Raw genomic sequence first — 23,029 nt, 5'->3', positions numbered from 1 at the left:
AACCGTTCGGCCTCAAAACAGCACCGGCTGATTTTCAACAAGCTATGGACGACACACTCGAGGGTCTCGAAGGAGTGTCCGCATATTTTGATGACGTCATAGTCAGAGGCCGTACTCGCAAAGAGCATGACGAGCGTCTGTTCAAAACTCTCCAACGCCTGCAAGATAGAGGATGGAGACTCAGAGCCGAAAAATGTCGCTTTGGCCTGGAAGAAATCAAATACCTAGGCTCAATCGTGAATGCGCATGGCATATCAGCTGATCCAGAAGCAACCAGTGCCATAGCGAGCATGCCAAAGCCTATCTCGGTTCCGGAGGTACAAAGCTTCCTAGGAATGGTGAATCATTATGGCAAATTCATCCCTCATCTACATGAAATGAAACAGCCACTTGAAGATCTCACACGAAAAAATCGCACATGGTCATGGGACCAGACTCATGATCTCGCTTTCAATCAAATCAAGAAGGTCATGCTCAGCCCTCTTTTGCTGGATCACTTTGATCCATCGAAAACGCTGATAGTGGCAGCAGATGCATGTGCCACTGGAATTGGCGCCGTTCTTCTTCAACGAGACTCAAACGGCCATGAGCGTGCAGTCTACCATATGTCGCAGAGCCTTACCGATGCTCAAAGGAACTACTCCCAGCTCGAAAAAGAGGCCCTCGCGCTCGTCACAGCCGTCGAACGATTCCATAAATTTGTCTGGGGAAGAAGATTTATACTCCAAACGGATCATAAACCCCTCGTGGCCCTACTGCAAACTGAGAACACCAAGGGACTCAAAGCTACTACAGCAGCTAAGCTCAAGCGTTGGGCACTGCGACTCATGGGCTACGACTTCAAAATAGAGTTTATCCGCACTCAAGATTTTGGTCATGCCGATTCCCTATCTCGTTTGATCGACAAATTTCGTCGTGACAACGCGGAGGAACTCCAAGTAGCTAGCATCCAAGCAATGGAATCGGAGCTTCTCCAGTTAAAAAATCGATCAATAGACTTCTTTGGTAAGGAACTCCGGAATAATCTGAAGAAAGCAACAAAGGAAGATCTTCTCTTACGTTCGGTTTTCCAAGCCATCAGTGAAGATTGGAGGACAAAAGAAATTTCGTCACTTGAACATTTTAAAAGACGCTCAGAAGATCTCAGTATAGTTGATGACACCTTACTTTTCGGAGACAGAGTAGTCATCCCAGAGGTTCTCAGGCCAACAATTCTAGCAGCTCTTCACAAGGGCCATCCCGGCATTAGAAGGACAAAGCAGTTAGCTCGAGAATTCGTGTACTGGCCGAAAATGTCCGACGACATTGAACACCTTGTACGTCAATGTGACGCCTGTGCGCTGAACCAGAAACTCCCAATCAAAATACCACTAGATCCATGGTCTGCTCCGTCCCGACCAATGGAACGCGTCCACATCGACTTCGCTGGTCCAATTGAAGGGCAGTATCTACTCATTTTTGTAGACGCTTACTCCAAGTTTTTAGACGTGGCAATTACACCCACGATCTCTGCAGCCCGCACTGTCAATTTGTGTCGTGAATTCTTTTCCAGGTTTGGACCACCAGATGTGCTCGTCACCGACCATGGAACACAGTTCACATCAAAACTATTCGCTGTTTTCTGCAAGGAAAGGCAGATCTCCCACCTCCTGGCTGCGGTCAACCACCCGCAATCGAACGGCCAGGCCGAGAGGATGGTGGACACGGTAAAAAGGGCCATCGCCAAGGACCCGACTAATTGGAAGAGACAGCTGTTTGATTTTTTGCACAGCTACCGTTACACTTCATGCTCAGAATCGCCCTCAGGAAAGTCTCCTGCAGAGCTCTTGTTCGGACGTCAAATGAACTCCCCGTTCTCGAAATTGCTCCCGAAGCCTGAGACTCACGAGCCTGCTCCACCAGCCTCTGCCGAGAAACAGCTAGCCATGGAGAAGCAGTTCTTGAAACATCATGGCGCCCGATCCCGTTACCTAACGTTGGGTGACCGCGTAATAGTCCTTACTCGCAAGGACAAAAGAGAACAGGGCGTTATTCATAAAGTACTATCACAAACTCGCTACTCTGTACGCCTTGAAGACGGAAGAGTCATCGACCGCCACATCAATCATATCTGGAAGGGAGGTTCCGACCCGTCAACCCGGCCCGAGAGTTTTATGGACGACTGGTCGCTCCTACAGCCGCCCACGCCGGAAACGCGTCCTACTTTGGAAGCTGATCACCAGCCGGCTGCATCCCCTGCAGCCCAGATCCTAGTCATTCAGGAACCTAACGCTCCTGTAAACCAGTCGACGCCGGCTAGACCCGCTCGTAATCGGATGGCTCCGAAAAGATTAATCTTGGATCCATCCGCTAAAAGTTACTCTCAGCGGTAACTTCCCAAGGGGGGAGATGTTGGGTATCGATACCGACGCTATCCGGCGCTGTGGTCGCGCCGCACTGTGGAGGGGCGCAAGCTACCGGTCCCCGGGTCAGTCCCCGCCCGAGCACGGTCACGCTATGACCTATTGTATTTAGTCCGACATTAAAACTATAGTAACTGCACATATATCTGTCTCGGCTTCGTGTACCCTGTTGCATCGATCTCTCATCCTATCCCCGTCATCCCGTATACTAAAGTATCTCATGACGGACCTAACAGAGATATCCTACACTATTATCTTTTCTAGGTCGCTTACGGGAGTTACCATTTTTATTCTCTTTAGGAGAGGAAGAAGAACGGTTCCCCCGATTCCCACTCTTTAGCATTTTAAATATTACAAGAAATCGGTCAAAGGAAAATTTATGTAAGTAGTACACTGAGTAATGAAAAAATAGTGTAATATGATATTTAATTCCACATATAAGAGATAATATGGAACAAGACTACGAAGAAAATACTCACGTATCACAAAAAATGGGACGAAGGAAAATATCATACGAGAACAGAGATTTATGTAGACAAAATACTAAATAATAAAAAAGGAGGCTGTACTTCCGAAAACGTCCATGCTCAGATTTAGGTGAAACTTTGTGAATAGGTTCCTTTTAGATAGAAAACACATATACCAAAAGGATTTTTTGCGACTCCAAAGTTTAGCAACTTTTTTAACATTTTTAACTTATTGTCTCCGCACATACATTTTCCACGCGAAACAAACCAAAACAGCTCTCAAGTAATGTAAACAACTATAAAATCATACACAAAGTACAAATATATTAGTTTATATACTCTGCTGTATACTCTACTTTACCGAAAAAAGTGGAGCCCCCCGCAGGGGGGCGGAACCTACTGCCTCCACGCATACACTGTCCACGCGAACCGTGGTTCACGCACACCCCCCGCCGTGCTTTCGGGGGAGGTGCGGTAATCCCGAAATAGTTCACGCATACACTTTCCACGCGAACCGAGGTTCACGCACACCCCCCCCCCCCGTGCTTTTGGGGGAGGTGCGGTAGTCCCGAAATAGTTCACGCATACACTTTCCACGCGAACCGAGGTTCACGCACACCCCCCCCGTGCTTTCGGGGGAGGTGCGGTAGTCCCGAAATAGTTCACGCATACACTTTCCACGCGAACCGAGGTTCACGCACACCCCCCCGTGCTTTCGGGGGAGGTGCGGTAGTCCCGAAATAGTTCACGCATACACTTTCCACGCGAACCGAGGTTCACGCACACCCCCCCCTCCCGTGCTTTCGGGGGAGGTGCGGTAGTCCCGAAATAGTTCACGCATACACTTTCCACGCGAACCGAGATTCACGCACACCCCTTTGTGTATGATTTTATGGTTGTTTACATTACTTGAGAGCTGTTTTGGTTTGTTTCGCGTGGAAAATGTATGTGCGGAGGCAGTAAGTTAAAAATGTTAAAAAAGTTGCTAAACTTTGGAGTCGCAAAAAATCCTTTTAGTATATGTGTTTTCTATCTAAAAGGAACCTATTCACAAAGTTTCATCTAAATCTGAGCATGGACGTTTTCGGAAGTTTCGCCAAAAAGGATTATAGAATGATATTTAATTCTACATTTTTTGATGTGATCAGAAAAGAAATAATATTATAAGAGAGATATGGTACAAGAAATAAGGAGTGTAATATAATATTTAATTCCACATATAATATTAGAGGAGAAATAATATCAGAATAAGAGATGTGAAACAGGAATGTGAAGGAAATACTCACGTAAATATTCCCGAGTAATACATACGGTCACGATAACACAAAGAGAAAGCGACCCGCAGTAGAAAAACAAGCAAAAACTAATAAGCATATACAGACCGAACTTACGCACTTTGAAATAACGAATTCGGAGCATATATATCGCAGCAAATAATATTAATATAAAACCATTTAGCTAGAAGAAAAATACAATTACACCTTAAATAATAAAGTACGCAATGCAAAAAGCAACAATGTGAGGAACAGCACATAAATAAAATGTAAATTGCTGAGTTAAATAATGAATATTCTGGTATAATAAACAACAAATGAACATATAAAATAAATACTCTGGTATAATACAATTATTACGAGATATCCAGAGAAATAATCCAAAATAAATCTTAATATGACGATGGTTATAAATAATATAGAAGACAAATAATATAAACACGTCTTTCGAAATAACGAATTTGGAGCATATATCGCAGCAATTAGTATAAATATTAAACCATTCATTAAACCTTTCTTCTTGAAACAATTAGGTTTTGCGATCCGATTTTTTTGTCGTTATGTTGACGATGTCTTCGCGATAATTCCGAAGTCTAATATTGATGAAATTTTAACGGTTTTCAATAATTATCATCCTCGACTAAAATTTACCTACGAAACTGAGGAAAATAATTCAATAAATTTCTTGAATACGACATCAGGGATTACGATACGTTAATTACTAACTGGTATACTAATCCTACTTTCTCCGGTCGATACGTTAATTATTTTTCGAGTCACCCGAAAAAATACAAGCTAAACACCATAATAAGCGTGGTCGACCACGCGATTTTACTATCCGACGAACGGTTCCACGATAACAATATTGTTAAAATAAAAAAAATACTTCTGAACAACTGTTATCCTCCACATATTGTTGACAGGTGTATTAAAGATAGATTGAAACTGCTCAGTTACCGTGATAACACATCTAACACAAACGACATTATACGACGAATACCAGAAAATTGTATAACAGTTCCCTACATTAAAGGTCTCAGCGAGAGACTTTTGCGTATCTTTAATGATCGCGGTCTTCATGGTCTTTGTACAGTTCCTAAGTCCCTTGATTGCGTCATAAGGAGAGGGAAAGATAGACTCGATTGTTTCAAGCAGACGAACTTAATTTATAAAATTAACTGCAGAAATTGCGATGCCACGTACATTGGCCAAACCAAAAGACATCTCGAAACACGCATTAAAGAGCATAGAGCGGATATTAAGAAGCATGTCAGCAACCATTCCGTTGTCAGTAAGCATCGTACCTCTTTCGATCACGAATTCGAATGGCATAAAACAGAGATATTACATTGCAAAAAACAAATTAGAAAACGCGAGATCGCAGAAATGTTTTTCATAAAACAATATAACAACACAATCAACCTACAGAAAGACACGGATAATTTGACCGGGGCATATGATATAATAAAGAACATTTAACGTCGATCGTGATCAGTGTGCCTCTGTCACCCGTGGACTGCTGACATGCTTTTCCCACATTTACCACGATTTTTACATATGACGCGCAAACTTGTAAGTTATTTAAACATGTCAATTTATATTTTATATTTTTCTTTCTATATTTTTTCATCATTTTAGTAAGTTATTTAAGGACGTTCACCGGCAAAATCGTTTTCTTAGAAATTTTTTTAAACTTTCAGTATATTTTTAATTAAACGCGTTTTATACGTAGGCGTTTTATTCAATGCCCCTTGCGGTACTAAAATTCGAGATATTCAGCTTCAAAGTTCCGATTATTTTTTTAAACTTTCAGTATATTTTTAATTAAACGCGTTTTATACGTAGGCGTTTTATTCAATGCCCCTTGCGGTACTAAAATTCGAGATATTCAGCTTCAAAGTTCCGATTTTTAACACGGGATCCCTATTTTGAGCTCTCTCGACACGGACATTTTAATGAATAATAAGTACAGTTTTCTTAGAATTTTTTTAAAAAAATAGTATAAGATGCCTCATATTATTAGTAACGTGTGACAATAAAGTTCGATATAGCAAGCGGTATTTATTTTTGAGAAATAGTCGTCTAAAGAACACTATCGGACATAATTTTCGTCTGCTCGGAGGCAGGAAAAGGGAGAGATCACTGCGAGACTTGGCAACGTTGCTACCGCTGCGACATATAGGTTAAGTAGAGAACGTCAAGATCTTATGGGGAACGTTATTTAAATCAAGTTATTTAATCTTTTTTCTTTATGATTCATTATTATTTACTTTTAGAATGCTCAATAAACAAGTAGAACGTACTCATTTATGATTGGTATTGGAGAAATGGAAACGGAACAAAAATTTGCCAGATCGAGTAAAGCTGCGCGGCTAGACGAGTTTCAGACTTTTGCGCACGGAAGTAGTTGTCAACCATATCATTACTCCGTGTGTCTGAGTTGAGCACAACTGCCACCGGAGAACGTCCTTAACCATGTCAATTTATATTGTATATTTTTCCTTTTATATTTTTCCATCATTTTAGTTCTTGACTTTTCTTGAATTTATATTTTATATTTTTCTTTTATATTTTTTCATCATTTTAGTTCTTGACTTTTGGATTGTTGGCACAATGCCAGGACTGAATTGTTTGCAAGCGATGTAATTTGAACACTTGATAAGGACCGAAAGTGACGGTCGAAACGTCGTGTGATTAAAGAATTTTTATATTGCCAGTCAGTGTCGATTATTACTACTCCTTTTAAACCATTCAGCTGCAAAAATAAATTCAATTAAACCTTAAATGATATAGCACATAATGCAAGAAATAGTACATACATATAACATGTAAAATAATAAAATTTCATTAAGTAATAAATATTCTGGAATATAAACAGGAAACGAACATATGAAATAAATGCTTTGGTATAATTTGAGACGTAACACATACAAATATAATGTAAATTTACAAAATTTCATAAAGTAATAAATATTTTGGAATAATAAACCGCAAACGAACATATAAAATAAATACTCTGGTATAATGCAATTACGAAATAACCAGAGAATATTCCAAAATAAATCTTAAAAATGACGATAATTAACTGAACATTAAGGTATGGCATAAGAAGAGAGCATAAGCATAAATATGAGATTGGCGAACGTAAGCACAGATGAAAACGGAACTATATTCTCAAAATATTGTAGCATAACGGGATAAGAATTATCTGAACCAAATTTTAAAGAAAGGTAAGGCATATAAGTATTAGAAAACCGGAGCAATTATAGTTATCTCGCTCGTTAGCTTACAGAATGTCCTCAACATCTTCAGGCAAGGCGGTAGAAAACTCTTTTATGCGTAGAAAGGCCTTCCCAGTGTCACGTGCGATCATTCCCAGTGCGAAGCAGGATAAGTATAAGCATTACGAGTGAAGTTACATTGCAGATAATCGGATAGATTCCGCCCGAAGAGAGTACACTAGACACGTCTGACTCGGACGGTGTCTTAAGACGGAATCTGGTCTAACGGCAAATGCGAAGGTCGAGAAAATTTTGATGTAAAAATAAGGTAGAAGGGATGGGATATGGGAGGGATAAGAATAGAGTGGAAATTAAGGAAGAGGAAGTAAACTTAGTATCGGGGGATATGCGTCTGGTAATAAATCTGTGTCACTTTGTTTGTTAAGGCCCTGGCTCTGTCTTTTTATATGTACCATCTCTGAAATCAATCTTTTGTAATACATGGGCTCATTGTCCGCTTTTTTCGTTATATCTGATGATACATGCTCTTTTATTCTAGTTTTCAATTGTCTTTTAGACTGTCTAACATATGTGGCTTCACAATCGGTGCAACTTATTTTGTATACGATTCTACAATGTGCAAATGTTTCTAATTTGTCTTTGCCTGTTTTTATAAAATTATTCAATTTAAATGGGATCGTGTATGCCGGACGGAAATTAATGTCTTTAGCTAAAGTTGTGAAACCTTTTGCGACAGATTTAATTTAATATATGGTATTGTAAAATTCGGTGTTTTATTGTCGATAGAGAGAGTGTTATGTGAAGACTTAGGCTACGGTCAACGTGACGCTACAAATGCTTCGAAGCATTCCTCTTCTCTTTTCTTTCAATGAAGAAAGAAAGAGAAGAAGAACGCTCCAAAGCATTTGTAGCGTCACGTTGACCGTAGCCATAGTGTTATTGTAAGCGTGGTATTTTTAATCCTACTCTTAATGGTTGAGAAAACGAATCTAAGCGGATATCCATTGTTTAATAGAGTCTTGATGGCATCTTCTAAATTATTTCTGTGGAACTGTGGGTGCGACAGAAGGATAATTTTATCAACAAGCCCATATATTGCGCCCCTTTTGTGACACAGAGGGTGGTTAGAATTGTAATTCAGGTATCTTCCGGAAAAAGTTGGTTTAAAAATATAATTACTAATTTTTGTGTTTGTTGTTTATATGTCTGCTTAAACCGGAATGATATTTATCGCAATGAAGACATTGATACTGCAATTAACAAAAAAAGAAATAGTATATAATGATTTAAATTACGTATTTAAATATATTAAAGAGAGTTTTACTCTATGCTTATTTCGGTTAGTTTTCTCGCCTACGGCCTCATTACCCACTTCGTGGTCTGAGGGTTCCTCGTATATATTTGGTTGATCCGCAATCGCTGCCTTATTCTAAACAAATAGAATTATAGCAGATAATTAAATATTTTTAAAAATGAAAATATCTTGCAACACAATGTCGATACTTACTTGTTCCTTTTTTTTAAATAGGTTATCAATTTTTTCCTCGAAAATGTTGACAAAATCTTTATATTCGCCAATGGTTTTTTGTAAATTGATATTTGCCTCCTCCAATTTTTTAATTTTATTCCTTATTTTTTTATTACGCGAAACAGCGTTTCGTCCTAAACGTATTATACTTTATATTGCTTTTAATGCTCTCTCGATATGATCTTTCATCGTGTCCTTTCTTTTAAATATATATAATGACAATGCGAGGACATACATAGCGTTTAGCGTTTTTGTGTTCGTTGTTTATATGTCTGCTTAAACTGGAATGATATTTATAATTTTTATCGCAATGAAGACATTGATACTGCAACAAAAAAAGAAATGGTTATATAATGATTTAAACTACGTATTTAAATATATTTGAAGAAAATTTTACTCTATGCTTATTTCGGTTAGTTATCTCGCCTACGGCCTCATTACCCACTTCGTGGTCTGAGGGTTCCTCGTATATACTTGCTTGATTCGCAATCGCTGCCTTATTCTAAACAAATGGAATTACAGCAGATAATTAAATATTTTTAAAAACAAAAATATCTTGCAACACAATGTCGATACTCACTTGTTCCTTTCCTTTTAATAGGTTATCAATTTTTTCCTCAAAAATGTTGAGAAAATCTTTATATTCGCTAATGGTTTTTTGTAAATTTATATTTGCCTCCTCCAATTTTTGAATTTTATTCTTTATTTTTTTATTAATTCAAAAGGCTAACAAACAATCTACTTGAATTGTTTGAAGATATCAACTTTTCATATCATTCATGCTAAAGAACATCCAACTGGCATATCGTATAAAAGCGAATGAGTATAAATGCTAAAAAAAATCATTTATTTATGCGAAGGAATATTGATTGGGAATATATATTATATAAACATTCTTATTTCAAATATAGAAATATATTTCACATGATTATAAAACTATTAATTTTAAAGTTTTTGTTAAATTTGTAAATCCTGAAATGAATGAATATTTATGTCAAATCATATAAATCGAACCATTTGTTGATTTGTACAGATACATACATAGTTTTTTAAACAGTACATTGCGATAAGAAGCATCGCGGAAATTCTACCGTGACAGGAAGTAGCGACGATTCTAAATGCGGTACTCGAAAATTGGAGGTTATCGCGTGACTTTTATTCGGAAGATTTTCTTCTCATGCAACATTATTCCGTAAAAATCGGAATAATATTCCAAGCGAGGTAATCTTTGAAGTATCATGTTCTGTCTAGCTGTAATCATTTCTGCATGAAGATATATCACATATGTAGAACGTGTACGGAATTGTTCTTCAACGATATTTTCTAATTAGAAATCATAAACACGCGATAAAGGCTACATTTGAATGAGACAATGGACGGGAATTTATTTGAAATTATAATTCGTCTGCGGAAAGTAATATAAAATAAAATTATACTTTGTTTATTACCTACTGCGGCGTCTACTTTTCATATAAATATGTTTGTTAAGAATTAGTCAAGAGAATTAATTGCGACAAAACACTTGAAGCCCTACCTGAGAAATTTGTTAATCCGAAAAAATATTTAGTTCGATACGTGCAACTAAACATTTTAGTAAGTTTAACTAAACATTATATAGTTGAATTAATTAATTTTTGATTAAAAAATTTTGACGGTTGACAAAAGAATGCACTATACCTTTTTTTAGTGCAACTTAATAATTGTTGAAACAACTAATGTTTAGTTGCACGTATTAAACTAAATATTTTTTCGGATTAATAAATTCTTCTTCTCAGTGTACCGACAGAGCAAATATAAATTATTTTCTTGTTTGCTTTCTCGTACATTCGTTCTAGTCGCGTCGATTTTACAACTATGTAATAAGATTCAGGCAATGTCCTGTCGCATTTGTTAGAAAAAAAAATCATAAAAAAGATGACTCAGTCAGTCACACAATTAGTTATATTTTTTCTTCAGAAAACAAACGCGTCGAAATGCTGCTAGATTTTTGTACCGTATTTTCGTGCGCCGGGCTCGGTCGTGAAGCAGGCAGGGTAGAACCCGGTGGAACTTTAACGATCATGAAACTTTGTTATAGGCACGAACGCACGCAAGCATGCATGCACGCGAGCGGGCACGCACGCACGCACGCATGCACGCACGCACGGCACGCACGCGACCACGCACGCGGGAATTGTCGGGTCGCGTTGGCCTGTACAGCAGTTGAATATATGCACGCGAGCACGCACGTAAGCACTTGCACGCATGCACATTCAGCTTCGCTTTAATGCGAGCCTACCGTGCCGCGGAACGACTTTTGCCTTTCGATCCAACGCTACCCGCGCTGCTTTCTTACACGAGAAATAACGTCTCGTAGACTAGATTGTGAAAATAAACGTATAACGATGATAACGATGGGAGCTCTCATTACGACTCCGGAGTATTTAAAACTTTCCAGATTTTGCTCCTTTTTGAAGAAATTTTCATGATTATTTGCCTTTATATCGCGAGAAAAATTCTTTAATCATAAGAATGGCATAATAAATTAAATTTTGGAGACGTTATTATCCGTCTTAGTTACGCAGTAATTTTCCTTTCACTTTCGCGAACGTTAAAGCGTAAATGTCAAGTTGTATAAATTAATCGTCGAAGATAATATTAGAATTTTAATAATTATAATATTCCTATGTTGTGATGAGAGGATGAGTTTATTGGACATTTTGATAATTATTATGATTTACGTGTGAATAAAATAGAAACAAAAAGTAGTTTCAACCATTATCTACTATTTTATTTTCAATGCAGTTGAACGCTTACGGATCTATTCTAAAGCTATTTTAAACTAGAATCTAGGATTCGTGTCAGAATTTATAATAGAATTTTATTTATATCTTCATGTAACACATGCCATGTAACGTGAAAAAAACATTCGAGGAAACACGCACACATAAAATATATATCAAAATAATACGATAAAGTAAATCACAAGAAATACTCATAAAATTTGTAATTTTAAAATACTAAAACTTATAATTTTATATTAGATAAATCATAATTAATAAATACTCGAAGATTATTGTGCATGGCATATGTATATCAAAATACTCTGTGATTTTATCGAGTAATAGATATACGTATTGCGGCGATATATTCAAGGTAGTAAGATATTCGTATTGCATACGAATGTTCTATTGGTCGAGATGCATATAATTATTTATTCCGTTACGATGTAAATAGAGCGACTGTGGATGTGGGGCGAGTGTGTGCGGAGACACGAGGCCCACATCCACGCATAAAAATAGACTTAAGTTAAGGTTTTTTTTAGGTTATTTCTTCCGGCTGGAAGAATTTAGTGCCTTCAGCCTTTAAGTTAAGTTAAGTAGAGAGTAAGATTAGGTTTTAAGTTTTGTAAAAAATGTAAAGAGAAAAAATTGTAACCTCAAGAGGATCAAAAAATCTACTACTGCTACTATTATATTTATTCCGTTACGACAAGACGTGACGTTGCTGGATTATGGAACGCTGAAGCGTTTGAATTTGGCGCGCTTATACTCCACGGACGGCCATGCTGCTCGTGGTTGCTCTCCCGACTCCGGCGATGTTTGTGCGTGCCTGGCACGATTGCGGTGGTCCCACTTCCCACTGTCGCGCTCGCTGGCGCTCGCCGTCTCCGTTGTCGCGTGAGAAGGCCCGCGGACACCACCGCACGGTGCGACAGCGTCCCGACAATACGAGAGAGAGAGTGCCCCGTCCGATCGTGCCGCGCGACATGTCAAGTCAAATATGTCTAAAGTGGAACAGTTTTCTCAGCAATATCGCAACCAGCTTCGAGAGCCTGTGGGAGGAAGAGGGCCTGGTGGACGTGACACTCGCGAGTGACGGCCAGTGCCTCACGGCGCACAAGGTGATACTCTCGGCCAGCAGTCCCTTCTTCAAGAAGGTCTTCCAGGTAAGTTTCTCAGTCAAGGTCGTCCGCGTGATCGACCCCGCGAATCCCGCGTACGACGAGATCCTCGGTCACTAGTCGGACGCGTCCACGTCGCTCGTCCGAGGCCCGTTCTCGCGTCGCACGCGTCTTGTCATGCCCCTCGACGACAGGCGGGCGAAACGATTGCGTTTGACAGCTGTCGCGTAGCCTTCGGAGCGCTCTCGCATCGAGGTTAGAGGATCACCGCGACTATTATCGAGAAAATCCTAACGATTGTTGACTGCACGAGGCTACTAGTTGTTTGGCTCTTCCTCGCTTATCTCGATTTTTGTCGGTATTATGTCTCTTCCTTTTCCATTTCTCAGATGATAGATCATTCTCTGACAGGCTGTCGATAGTTGAACTCGCTGCAGTACAAAATGCTAATTTTAGCATTTAAGCATGAGTTTTATTTATATTTCGTTTTTTCTTTGAAATGATGATAATTAATGATAAAAGTAGCTCTAAATAAAGAACTAATCAATTATTGTACGTACGATAAAAACGAATGATTCTTGAATATTTACTAACTGTAATTTATCCAAGATAAAATTATAAGTTTTTATACTTTACTTATATTAGAAATTTGATTAGTATATATTCCTCCTTTATTATTATTATTATTATTATTATTATTATTATTATTATTATTTGCTGTCACTATAAATAATACTCTGAACGTCATTTCTAAAACGACACATTTATCTTGGAAAATTGCTTACAATAAAATTAAAATAGTTAATTAAATTGAAAGTAAGAAGAGAAGCAGATGGCTCATTGGTTAAAATGTTTAAAGAAGTGACAATTTTGATATGCGCGAATACTTACGATCAATTAATTAATGATATAGATTAATGATTTGAATAATATAGCCTGACAGTTTTATTCTCTTTTATTTTCTAGACAAACCCGTGTCAGCATCCGGTTATAATACTTCAGGATGTACACTTCAGCGAGTTGGAGGCACTATTAATATTTATTTACAAAGGGGAGGTAAATATTGAGCAAAAGAATTTACCAGCGCTCTTAAAAGCAGCAGAGACATTACAAATTCGGGGCTTGTCTGGCGGAGACATCTTTGCAAAGGAGTCCTACAAACGACTGGCTGAATTAGAACAGGCTGTGGCCGAAGATGCGTCGCTGAGCAAGGAGGAGACACCTAAAAAGAAACAGAAAGTTAGCAAACAACAGAACAACTCGATTTTGGAGAAAGTGCTAACACCTAGAATATCTCAGTCGGAAAATACAAATGAATCCGCTGCCAGCGATCAAAGCGGGAAAGATGGAGAGTACATGTTGCCTGAAACATTACCTAATCCAGTATATCATCGTTTGGAGATGAAAGTTAGTTCAGAAGATAGAAAATTGTGATAGGGATGATAAAATAATTGCGTGTAACATACAATTATGTATATGAAATACAGCATTTAATCCAAATGTATTTCAGATAGAACCATTGGAAATGACGGTAGACGATCTCCAGAAACGATCTCCTTTAGATAAGGATCCAGCAGAAAGGCTAGACACAGGACAAGCGGATGGGAACCAAGGTTAGTATCATACATACCGATCAAATCTTTCTTATTTTATGCTATTTAGTACACGTTACAGGACATATGTATAAATAGCCAGCTCTTGTACATTATATTTTATGTTTTTCTGTATTAGAAAATCATGTATGACACTAAATGACACACCAAGTCTTCTCTTTTTGCATTTTCACTGCTATATTGTTGCTAATGTCTTGGTTTTATATTAAGTACAAATTCATTTAATTAGCTATTTAGAGATATGACTTAAACACATAAAAACATATCTGTATTTACGAGACATCATACCTTGTAGTTTTTTAAGTATTTTTACAGTTTTTTAATTGTATTTGAAAATGACTTCTTTTACTTATAATTTAATCAATAATCATAGATTATTATTCGTTGCAACATTTGAATTTCCAACATTAATTTTGTAAATTACACTCCAGTATCTTCTTATAATATATTAGCACTAAAAATATCAAATTTAAATATTCCATTATTGAAAGAAAGTAACTTGTTTTTAATAATTTCTTGAATTTGCAAATTATTAGCACATTTAATACGTAGATTGTCATTTTTATTAGTAATTGAACGTATTAAGTTTGACAAATATACGAGCTATTATTATTATTAATTTATTTGGAAAATAGTTTTGTTAAAGTAATAAATTTTACTTTATTGTGGATACAATTTGCTTTTACGGGAACCGGATATCAGATAACACTAGCATATATTGTTCTTTAAAATGTCGTTTTCATTATCGCATATAATATATAGTTAATATTACCACATGCACAAATGCTGTATACAATTGTATACACAGATTCGCTGTCTTTGCGTATGCCGGCGGCTACTGTAGTATCAAAGCTTTTTCTTTGGTACCGCAGATAGTAGCTTTTTCGAATATTCTGTTCGCTTTCGCATATGTTCTGTTCTGCTCGTTTTGGCGCGCCACGTTTTCTTTATTTGCTGTGCTGCAAGGGCTCCGTGTGTGAGAGGTAGAGACAAAGATTGCGTGCACGAGTAAAGAGAACTCTATCGAAAAGACAATGAGAGCGACGTAATTGGTGCAAAATGGTAAATGTCCTCGTGGCTCGTTGCGTTACAGCAAAAGTATTTCGCGGAATATTTCATACGGAAGTATATCGTTAGCTTCATCCCGAAGCGCGATTGATTTGTAATAACTGTAATTCGTGCAAAAAAAACTGACAGTAAAATCATTGCGACTTTAATTTCTGCAATTCGGAAAGATTTTAAAGAGAATGAGGCCGGTTTCGGCGTCACGCTTCGATCGGCGGTGCACAACCGTATGTGCGTGCATGCGTGAGCAGCGCATACGTGAGATGGAAGATGCGTGATCGGTCCTTCATTATAGCCTTTAATGTACCCTCGCTCGCATTTTCTTTATTGTGCGCGTAATTCACGTGTGTGGGGCAGCCCGTGTCTAAAGCGCGCTGTGCTGATATGTGTGGCAGGGTCTGGGAACAGCCCTGCTGAAGACATTTCCGGTTTATCTGGCTTGTCCGGGCTAAGTGGATTCTCGGACGTCAAACCGCTGCTTTACTCGTATCAGCATCTACCTTACGCCGATCTCCTGCCAAGCCCGGACATAATCTCGACCTGGGCGTCGTCCCGGCCGATGGATCACTTGGCCTGCGACCTCATGAAGATCCTCTTTACGCCGGAAGAGAGGATTCTCTGCAACGTCAATGGCAAGATGGGCAAGCAGCAGTTCGATAGCAACAAGATACACTTAATTCGGGAGGTCCTGTTGCACTTTAGCGGCATAGCGCCTAACAGCGTCGAGTGGGAGGAGGCTTGGAAGAATTGCGTAACAAAAATTGACACTAGTAATAGGGGCTTGAAAAGGTATTTGTTTCAGAGACGCTCGGTCTACACTCAATGACTAGGGCGTTTTAGGTCAGGGGTCAAACGGAAACGTTTCCACTGGCTGGAATAGGATCGTTCTTTTAAGCCCGTCACCCCGGTTCCCACACAAGCGTCGTAGGACGACTCGTTCCTCGCTTGTTCCTCTTTGGTATGAGCTTTCGCGCTTTATATTTAGGACATTGTAAAAAAAAAACAATTGATGTAAGTAGACAGTAAGATTCACGCGCGTAGCATGTAGCCAGGGGAAGAAGAGATGATCAGTCGGCGTGATTAAAATCGTGGAGTTAACGTGCAATAGGTTTGGAACGTGCGCTTTCCGATCCGCGGTTTCTAGGCTGTAGATTTCGAGGTGACAGGGTGACTAGGAAGAGCATTGTAGACGCGATCGAATTATTTATACGCTTCAGGTTCGCCGCTCGGCGTGATGAGTGGCGAACGATCGAATAATTCTAAGCCTTCCTCGTAGTTTCTTTCTAATTTCCACCTTTATTAAGGAAAATTCCGAGGTAATTCGTTTGATCTCTCTTCCCATCCTCTCTTCACACTCGCATCCCGCGTGTTTACAGAATCTCCCCCGCTTCTCTTCCACGACGCGTTCACGTGTAAAGTCGATCATTCATTCGCCTATGTACCTTTGTTTCACGTATAGCACCTTGAAATAACATTCCTTCTTACTCTTTAGTTACGGCTCATGCGAGAATTCGCTTTTACGGTAAAACGCGGTACGATATTATTAAAAAGTTGGCGTATGTCAGAGAGACACGCGAGCCTCTCTTTCTCTTTCGCACTCGAATATACACATCACGTACTCGCTCACACACATTATTAACACACGGACAAGATGCGCGTGTATATGTATATATATATGCGTTCGTTATGCGGAAATGTGCGGTATATACACGGGCGTGCGTATGCGGTATGCGTATTCAGTTAGAGGTATACGTATGATATATGTATGTAACATATGTGTACGAGGATACGTTTCGGTCGTGTTGATCACATGCGTGCGTGAACGTGCTGCACGACCACGGCAGCTCTATGTACACTTAAAGAAGAAAAGGAAATCCGTAGTTCTTACGACAGGAATAGTGATTTAAGACACTTGCTTGTAGAGTATTTAAATCACAGCAGAGGGTCGCTCAGCATGCGCCACGAACTATTAGGGTATACGTTGCGAATCAACGTGCGATTTCTATCGCGCGTCCTATTCTCGAGACCCGCGCGAAAGTGTTCTTTGATCTCCGTTTACTTGTAAAGTCGTGTCGATTTTTTTTTCTCTCGTTTGCGCGGTACGAGCGTTGATCATTGGAGCACACCGACAGCTTCGAAGCGATATTATTTAAATCAATATTATTGTAGACAAGACAAACGACTGGTCGCAAATAAACATATTTTACATTTTTAATTGTCTCTTTATTTCTGATATATTTATCGTATTTCTTTGCTCATTGCATATCTATATGTACAAAAATCTACGAACGTTGCTTTTTACATACAGTACTTACTTATAAAGTAACTTTTTGGATCTTTTTGCAAATAAACTTAAATATTTCCCATGTATTTTACATTATAAATATTATTTCACTATAAATAAAGTAGAATAACGTAATATAATTAATGCAAGTAAATGGTATTATTCAAAGCGGAAAAAATAGATTATGCGTCATATAAATACTATTTCTCTATTTTTGTATTGTAAGTAGAAAAGCATGAAGTCAAGAAATTATCGAAGGAAGGGGGGGAAATTATACTATTATATCATTGATTATTGTGTCCAACTTTTAATTTACGCATCAAATTCCACTTATGAAGAAGCAATTCAACGGTACACTGGAATTCTTTACAGGATCGTCAAAGCCGATTGTGACAGTAATAGCCGAAGCTCGCCATACTTCTCCAGATCCCCAAACGCACAGGAGAGATTCCCTCGCAGTTGAACGGAGCTCCTTGTGGAATATCTCGAAAATATTGGAGGACTCATCACCTGACTTACCAAATTATTCTCGTGCCGAACAAATGTTAGAGCAACCGGAGTCCTCGAATTTCCTGAGGTACAATCCTGGAGTTTCGCAACCTAGTTTTCCCGCGTTTGTCGAGTCTTACAGTACAGATTTATCGGACGAGACTATAAAAGGTGGCCCAGCAGCATATCCACCGTTTCCTTGCCCTTTTTGCGACAGGGCATATACGAGTTGGGGCTTCCGCAGAAGGCACATAAAAGCTGTTCATACTATTTCATCGTCTCTTAATTGCAAATGGTGTTTACAAGTGAGTGCGTGAAGTTCTTTGATCTGTTTTGAGATAAAAAGCAAATGAATTAAATTATATGTTTGTTATTTAACAATTAAAGTACTTCAAATCGACCGTAACTGGCAATATATAACGTCTTTTTTGATATGACCGGTGGTCGAATTGGCACGACACCCGCACGGTATACGGGAGGTTCCAGATTCGAACCCTGGCTGGGGTGATATTTTTTCGCAATAAAATAAAATTATTTAATTCAGAAATTACATTATCCGATCAAAAGCGTTGGTCGAAATTAATAATGTCTTGACGATTGATCCGAAAAAAGTGCTGTGTGAATCCGACAAAGTGAGTTGGCTCATGGTTTTTTCAATGGTCATATCGAAAAAGACGTTATATATTGCCAGTTACGGTCGATTTAAAGTACTTTAATTGTTATTCTATTCACTGGCGAAAGAAATTTAATATTCTGTTTGTTATTTAAATTTATATAACGGGTAATTATTTTATTTTTACAATCATTCTATACACGTAGGTTCTCCCTACACACGCAGCTTGGAGACGGCATGTGATATCAGCTCATAATCTATCAGCCAGTGACGCACACAATGGTCTTTTAATTTTGGAAGAAGCGCATATGGTCCTACAAATAGCGCGTCCTACCAGATTGGATACATTGGTTAACATAATTAAGCAAAGTTCGCAACAAAACTGTGGTCATGATGGCACTCAACCAGATAAAGATTAGGTAATAGTTATTAGTTACAGTTTTATATATCAAGGCTTATCTACACACCTAATCTTTTAATAAAATTTATATTGGTGATGACACTCTTGATGACACCGTTGTGTTCAAAACAAATGCAAATTATTTTTTTATATTTAAAAATTATATATAGTTAAATAAATATATGAAATAAATTTTAAATATATGAATATTATACATATTATAATATAAAAAAATATATATATGTTAATTTTTGAGATTTTAATATATTTTATCTATGATTATGAATAAGATGTAAATTATATTATTTATTATGTTTTTTATCGGGCTGTCAGTAACTTGTCTTCAGCAATTTCATCAAAAATAATAATTTGAATATTGTTTATAACATTGAATGTAAAAAAATATGGCGAAATAAGAGCCTTGGCACATAGAAAAACTTAAGCAGTAAAACGTTAGCGGTAAGAAAATCAACAGTTTGGATTTGCTACGTTATTGCTTTAAGTTCTTGACTGATTTGTTTATTGCTTAAGTTTTTTGTGTGCCATGGCTCTAATATAAATATGTTCATATATGAACTACTGTGATGGATAAATACACACGTTACCAAACATTTTTAAAGATTGTTTGAAAATGTTTAGTAACATAATGTCTGCTTTTTTTTATTTTAGACGTTTTATATTTAAGAAATGTCATGTATGGCCAGTATGCATATCTACATATATTAAATTTAAATTTTACAATATAATGACTTATGAATAAAATATGGTTTCTTGTATTGTGTGTACTTTGTTATTTATTGAAAATTATAATTTATGATAACAATTATAATAATTTCAGAAATTTTACAAAGAGAATCAATGATATTTATATTGATTGAAGCAGATTTTTATGAATTAACTGGTACACACTTATTACTATAATTTCTTAGCAATCAGACTATATATTTTATAATTAACTATATTGGACTTTTACTTGTATTATATTTAACAATAATGGACAAAGTAGAACATTTTTAGAATATTTGTTTTTTTCGTATTAATATAGAAAAATGATGTTGTCATTACTTTTTATAATTTGTTAAGTACTTATATATATATTTTTTATGAACACATGCGCATTAATCAGTACTATTATAAATGCATAATACGCTATTTATAATTTAAATTATTTATTCTGAGTTATATTGATATTGATTTATAGAAATGGTTATTGGTTATGATTTATATTAACAGAGAAATAATATTTAACTTTCTACAATAAATAAATCGCAAATACATATGTCCTTAATTCTTTTAGTTGTAATTATTGATTTGTTTAATCAACAATTTGTCACGACGTCAGTGATTTCATTGCGCTATTTGTTATAGATTTATGTTTTTATTAGACGCAATCTAAATATGAGAAATTGGTTGCATTAATTTTTTATCTCTACTAAATTTTAATTAGCGATCTTTCTTCTTTTCCAAATTATAGTCCTAGATATGATAAATACACAAAGAGAAATAATTTGTTTAAACATAAATGCAATTAATTGATTTTGATGCAACTAATCTCTGGTTGTGAGTTTTTAGAGGTCAGCCACGTAGCCTTTGACAACAATGCCCGGTGCTATCTCTGTAGTAACACTGTTTTTTGCGTCTTCTTTATTCAATGCTTCCGTATTCTCATTCGCGTATTCCTCTGACATGAGGATCATTTCGTTCGGACTCCACTCTGGCGAATCTTTACGACTATCGCTACTCTTGTAGACAGTATTTGATTCGTCTAAATCGTTATTGCGGTGATAAGATTTTGGTACTGATTCTGATGACGTGACGCTCTCGTATACGGGGTTACGTTTCATCGAAGCACGCTGATGAGGCGTTTTCCGCAGCATCGCCTAGAATAACAACCTGTTTTGAAAACTGCTTTTACAATATGTAGATTTCTCTGAAGTTTGTGATGTAATATTCTCATTTTTAAAACATGTTTAGAAAAATATATATACACGTATATAACCGTGATTAAAAGAATAAAACAAGTAAACTGAGATATTACTTGAAAGTTGAATGGTGGTGCATCGTCATTTTCATCATTGTTGTTTCTGCGTCCGATCATTTCCAATTCTTTGATAGCATTTACACTGTAATGGAAAAAAATTATGTTATGAAGAGAGAATTTATTAATATTGCTAGAAATTTCCATATTAACGATGAATGTACCGAATATCACTGTTAATATTGCGATTATTTCTGTTCTCAAACTCCCATTCTGTACTATTTTTGTTTTGAATGTTTGATTCATAATTGTTGAAATTGCGCATTGCTGAGGGTTGCGTTCGATTGACTGGTACTGGTGGCGATGATACTTTCTTCCTAGTGTATCCGGCGTCGATGTTGTTCTATATATAAATTATAAGTCTTTACATATGTGTAGAGTAATTAAAATTGGAAAATTATTGTAATTATGTACTGTAAGATAACATCTCAGTATTTTCTAAAGCATCGCTTATTATCTTGAAGAAAAATATCGTAGGTACTATAAACTTTGATTTATAAACAAGCTGTAATTGCAAATTGAAAAATTATCTTAAATTGCACATTAGATATCTAAACAAGTAAAATTTTCATCTTTCAATTAATTTTACGTGGAATTTGCTTTACAGAAAAAATTTTTATTTATTTAACGTTGGAGATTTTCGAATTAAAACGAAACTTGAAATAATAAAGGAAATTTCAAGGAAGAGAAATCGATATCTCTAAGGAAATACTTTTAATGGAAGTAATTTTTAGGCGTTCAAGGTATATACATATATGTTATGTGGTCGTGTAATAACTCACATTTTGTTGCAATTTTGCGCAGTAAGGAGTATAAGATTCGGAAGAGTGTGTGGAGTTACGTTTATTCGCAGATTGAAAGCCAGAAATGTTACGGCGGGGTGGCTCCTTCGGTGGACACTGAATCGGAACATTCGGATCCCTGGTGAATAGAGTGTTGATTAAACTTTGCTCACCGCTGATCGACGAACGATGAAGAGGTACGCGATGTGGCGAGTTTGTTGTTTGTACCTCGATATCTAAAAAAATGTATCATGTTAGAAAAGAGAAGATGATATAATCTCACAAATAATATATGATAAGCTAATATATGACAAAACAAATTTATAAAATTTATTAATTTAGGTATTTAGAACTCTTCAGAATTTCTTTGTAGCGAATTTAGATACCTCTGGTGTGAACATTTTTGTTAGCCCAGGGTACGGTTTGTCTACGTAACGGTGCATCCCAGGACTCGTGCTCGTCGTCGCTTAATGTAGATGATATAGACCTGCGAAAATGTCTTTTTCAGTTTATCTCAGTTAAATTGTCGAATTGCTTTCAAAATTCCTACTTTTTTAATAGCAACCACGCGATATGAAGAATGTATGTATGCACAAGGTCGAAGACCAGCATGTGAAAAAAGAAGACAAATAGTACTGCACAGAATATCCAGAAATGTACATACATAAAGCACCAACAATCTTAATTATGAAATTACTATATTTAATAACAATTTCTGTAAGAGTGAATTAAGTCATTTTCTGCATATTTTTCCAAGTTTCGTCAAATGACTCTCGTGTAATATTTTCTTTTCGTTGATTTCGTATTCTTGAAAATCGACTATATTATATCTTACGCAGAATTGATTTAATTCTATTTATTCTTATAATTTTCATTAATTTTATTTCTATTGTTTTACCTTTATTATATATTATAGTATTTGCGTCTGCACATTTGCAAGTTAAGTTAA

The 23,029-nt window shown here is 36.9% G+C and overlaps 2 protein-coding genes across 10 annotated transcripts in view; one reads left to right on the top strand and one right to left on the bottom strand.

Moving 5' to 3' along the window:
* The first annotated feature begins 12,309 nt into the window (after nucleotides 1-12,309).
* LOC139809128 (uncharacterized) lies at nucleotides 12,310-19,869 on the top strand. Of its 2 annotated transcripts, XM_071771805.1 has the most exons (5): nucleotides 12,310-12,841; nucleotides 13,763-14,203; nucleotides 14,307-14,409; nucleotides 18,131-18,552; nucleotides 19,067-19,869. In XM_071771805.1, the coding sequence occupies exons 1-5, from the start codon at nucleotides 12,458-12,460 to the stop codon at nucleotides 19,277-19,279; spliced, it is 1,563 nt and encodes a 520-aa protein (XP_071627906.1). In that variant the 5' UTR covers nucleotides 12,310-12,457; the 3' UTR covers nucleotides 19,280-19,869. The 2 variants fall into 2 exon arrangements, with proteins under 2 accessions (XP_071627906.1, XP_071627907.1); XM_071771806.1 differs by lacking the exons at nucleotides 18,131-18,552; nucleotides 19,067-19,869 and adding an exon at nucleotides 15,870-17,689.
* A 244-nt stretch (nucleotides 19,870-20,113) lies between these two features.
* The window catches only part of Ninac (STKc_myosinIII_N_like and MYSc_Myo21 domain-containing protein ninaC), a 29,107-nt gene continuing 26,191 nt past the window's right edge, over nucleotides 20,114-23,029 (bottom strand). For 7 of the 8 annotated variants that reach the window (XM_071771797.1, XM_071771801.1, XM_071771803.1 and 4 more), the window contains 5 exons: nucleotides 22,467-22,567; nucleotides 22,081-22,316; nucleotides 21,463-21,641; nucleotides 21,299-21,383; nucleotides 20,114-21,140 (listed from right to left, as the gene is read on the bottom strand). In XM_071771797.1, coding sequence (XP_071627898.1) covers nucleotides 20,829-21,140; nucleotides 21,299-21,383; nucleotides 21,463-21,641; nucleotides 22,081-22,316; nucleotides 22,467-22,567 — 913 coding nt within the window. In that variant the 3' untranslated portion in view covers nucleotides 20,114-20,828. Of the gene's footprint in view, nucleotides 21,154-21,298; nucleotides 21,384-21,462; nucleotides 21,642-22,080; nucleotides 22,317-22,466; nucleotides 22,568-23,029 lie in introns of all 8 variants that reach the window. The other variant, XM_071771804.1, reaches the window with a different exon arrangement.

Source organism: Temnothorax longispinosus, chromosome 2, assembly GCF_030848805.1.
Source record: "Temnothorax longispinosus isolate EJ_2023e chromosome 2, Tlon_JGU_v1, whole genome shotgun sequence".
NCBI lineage: Eukaryota > Metazoa > Arthropoda > Insecta > Hymenoptera > Formicidae > Temnothorax > Temnothorax longispinosus.
The sequence above is the reverse complement of the archived record's forward strand: the minus strand, read 5'-3'. Positions and strand labels throughout refer to the sequence as shown.

Excerpts from the sequence above, each read along its gene's own strand:
- LOC139809128 (XM_071771805.1), top strand. The coding sequence starts at position 12,458 with ATGCTGCTCGTGGTTGCTCTCCCGACTCCGGCGATGTTTGTGCGTGCC. Across the intron at positions 14,204-14,306 it reads ATCATCGTTTGGAGATGAAA|ATAGAACCATTGGAAATGAC; the intron begins GTTAGTTCAGAA and ends AATGTATTTCAG. Across the intron at positions 18,553-19,066 it reads ATTGCAAATGGTGTTTACAA|GTTCTCCCTACACACGCAGC; the intron begins GTGAGTGCGTGA and ends CTATACACGTAG.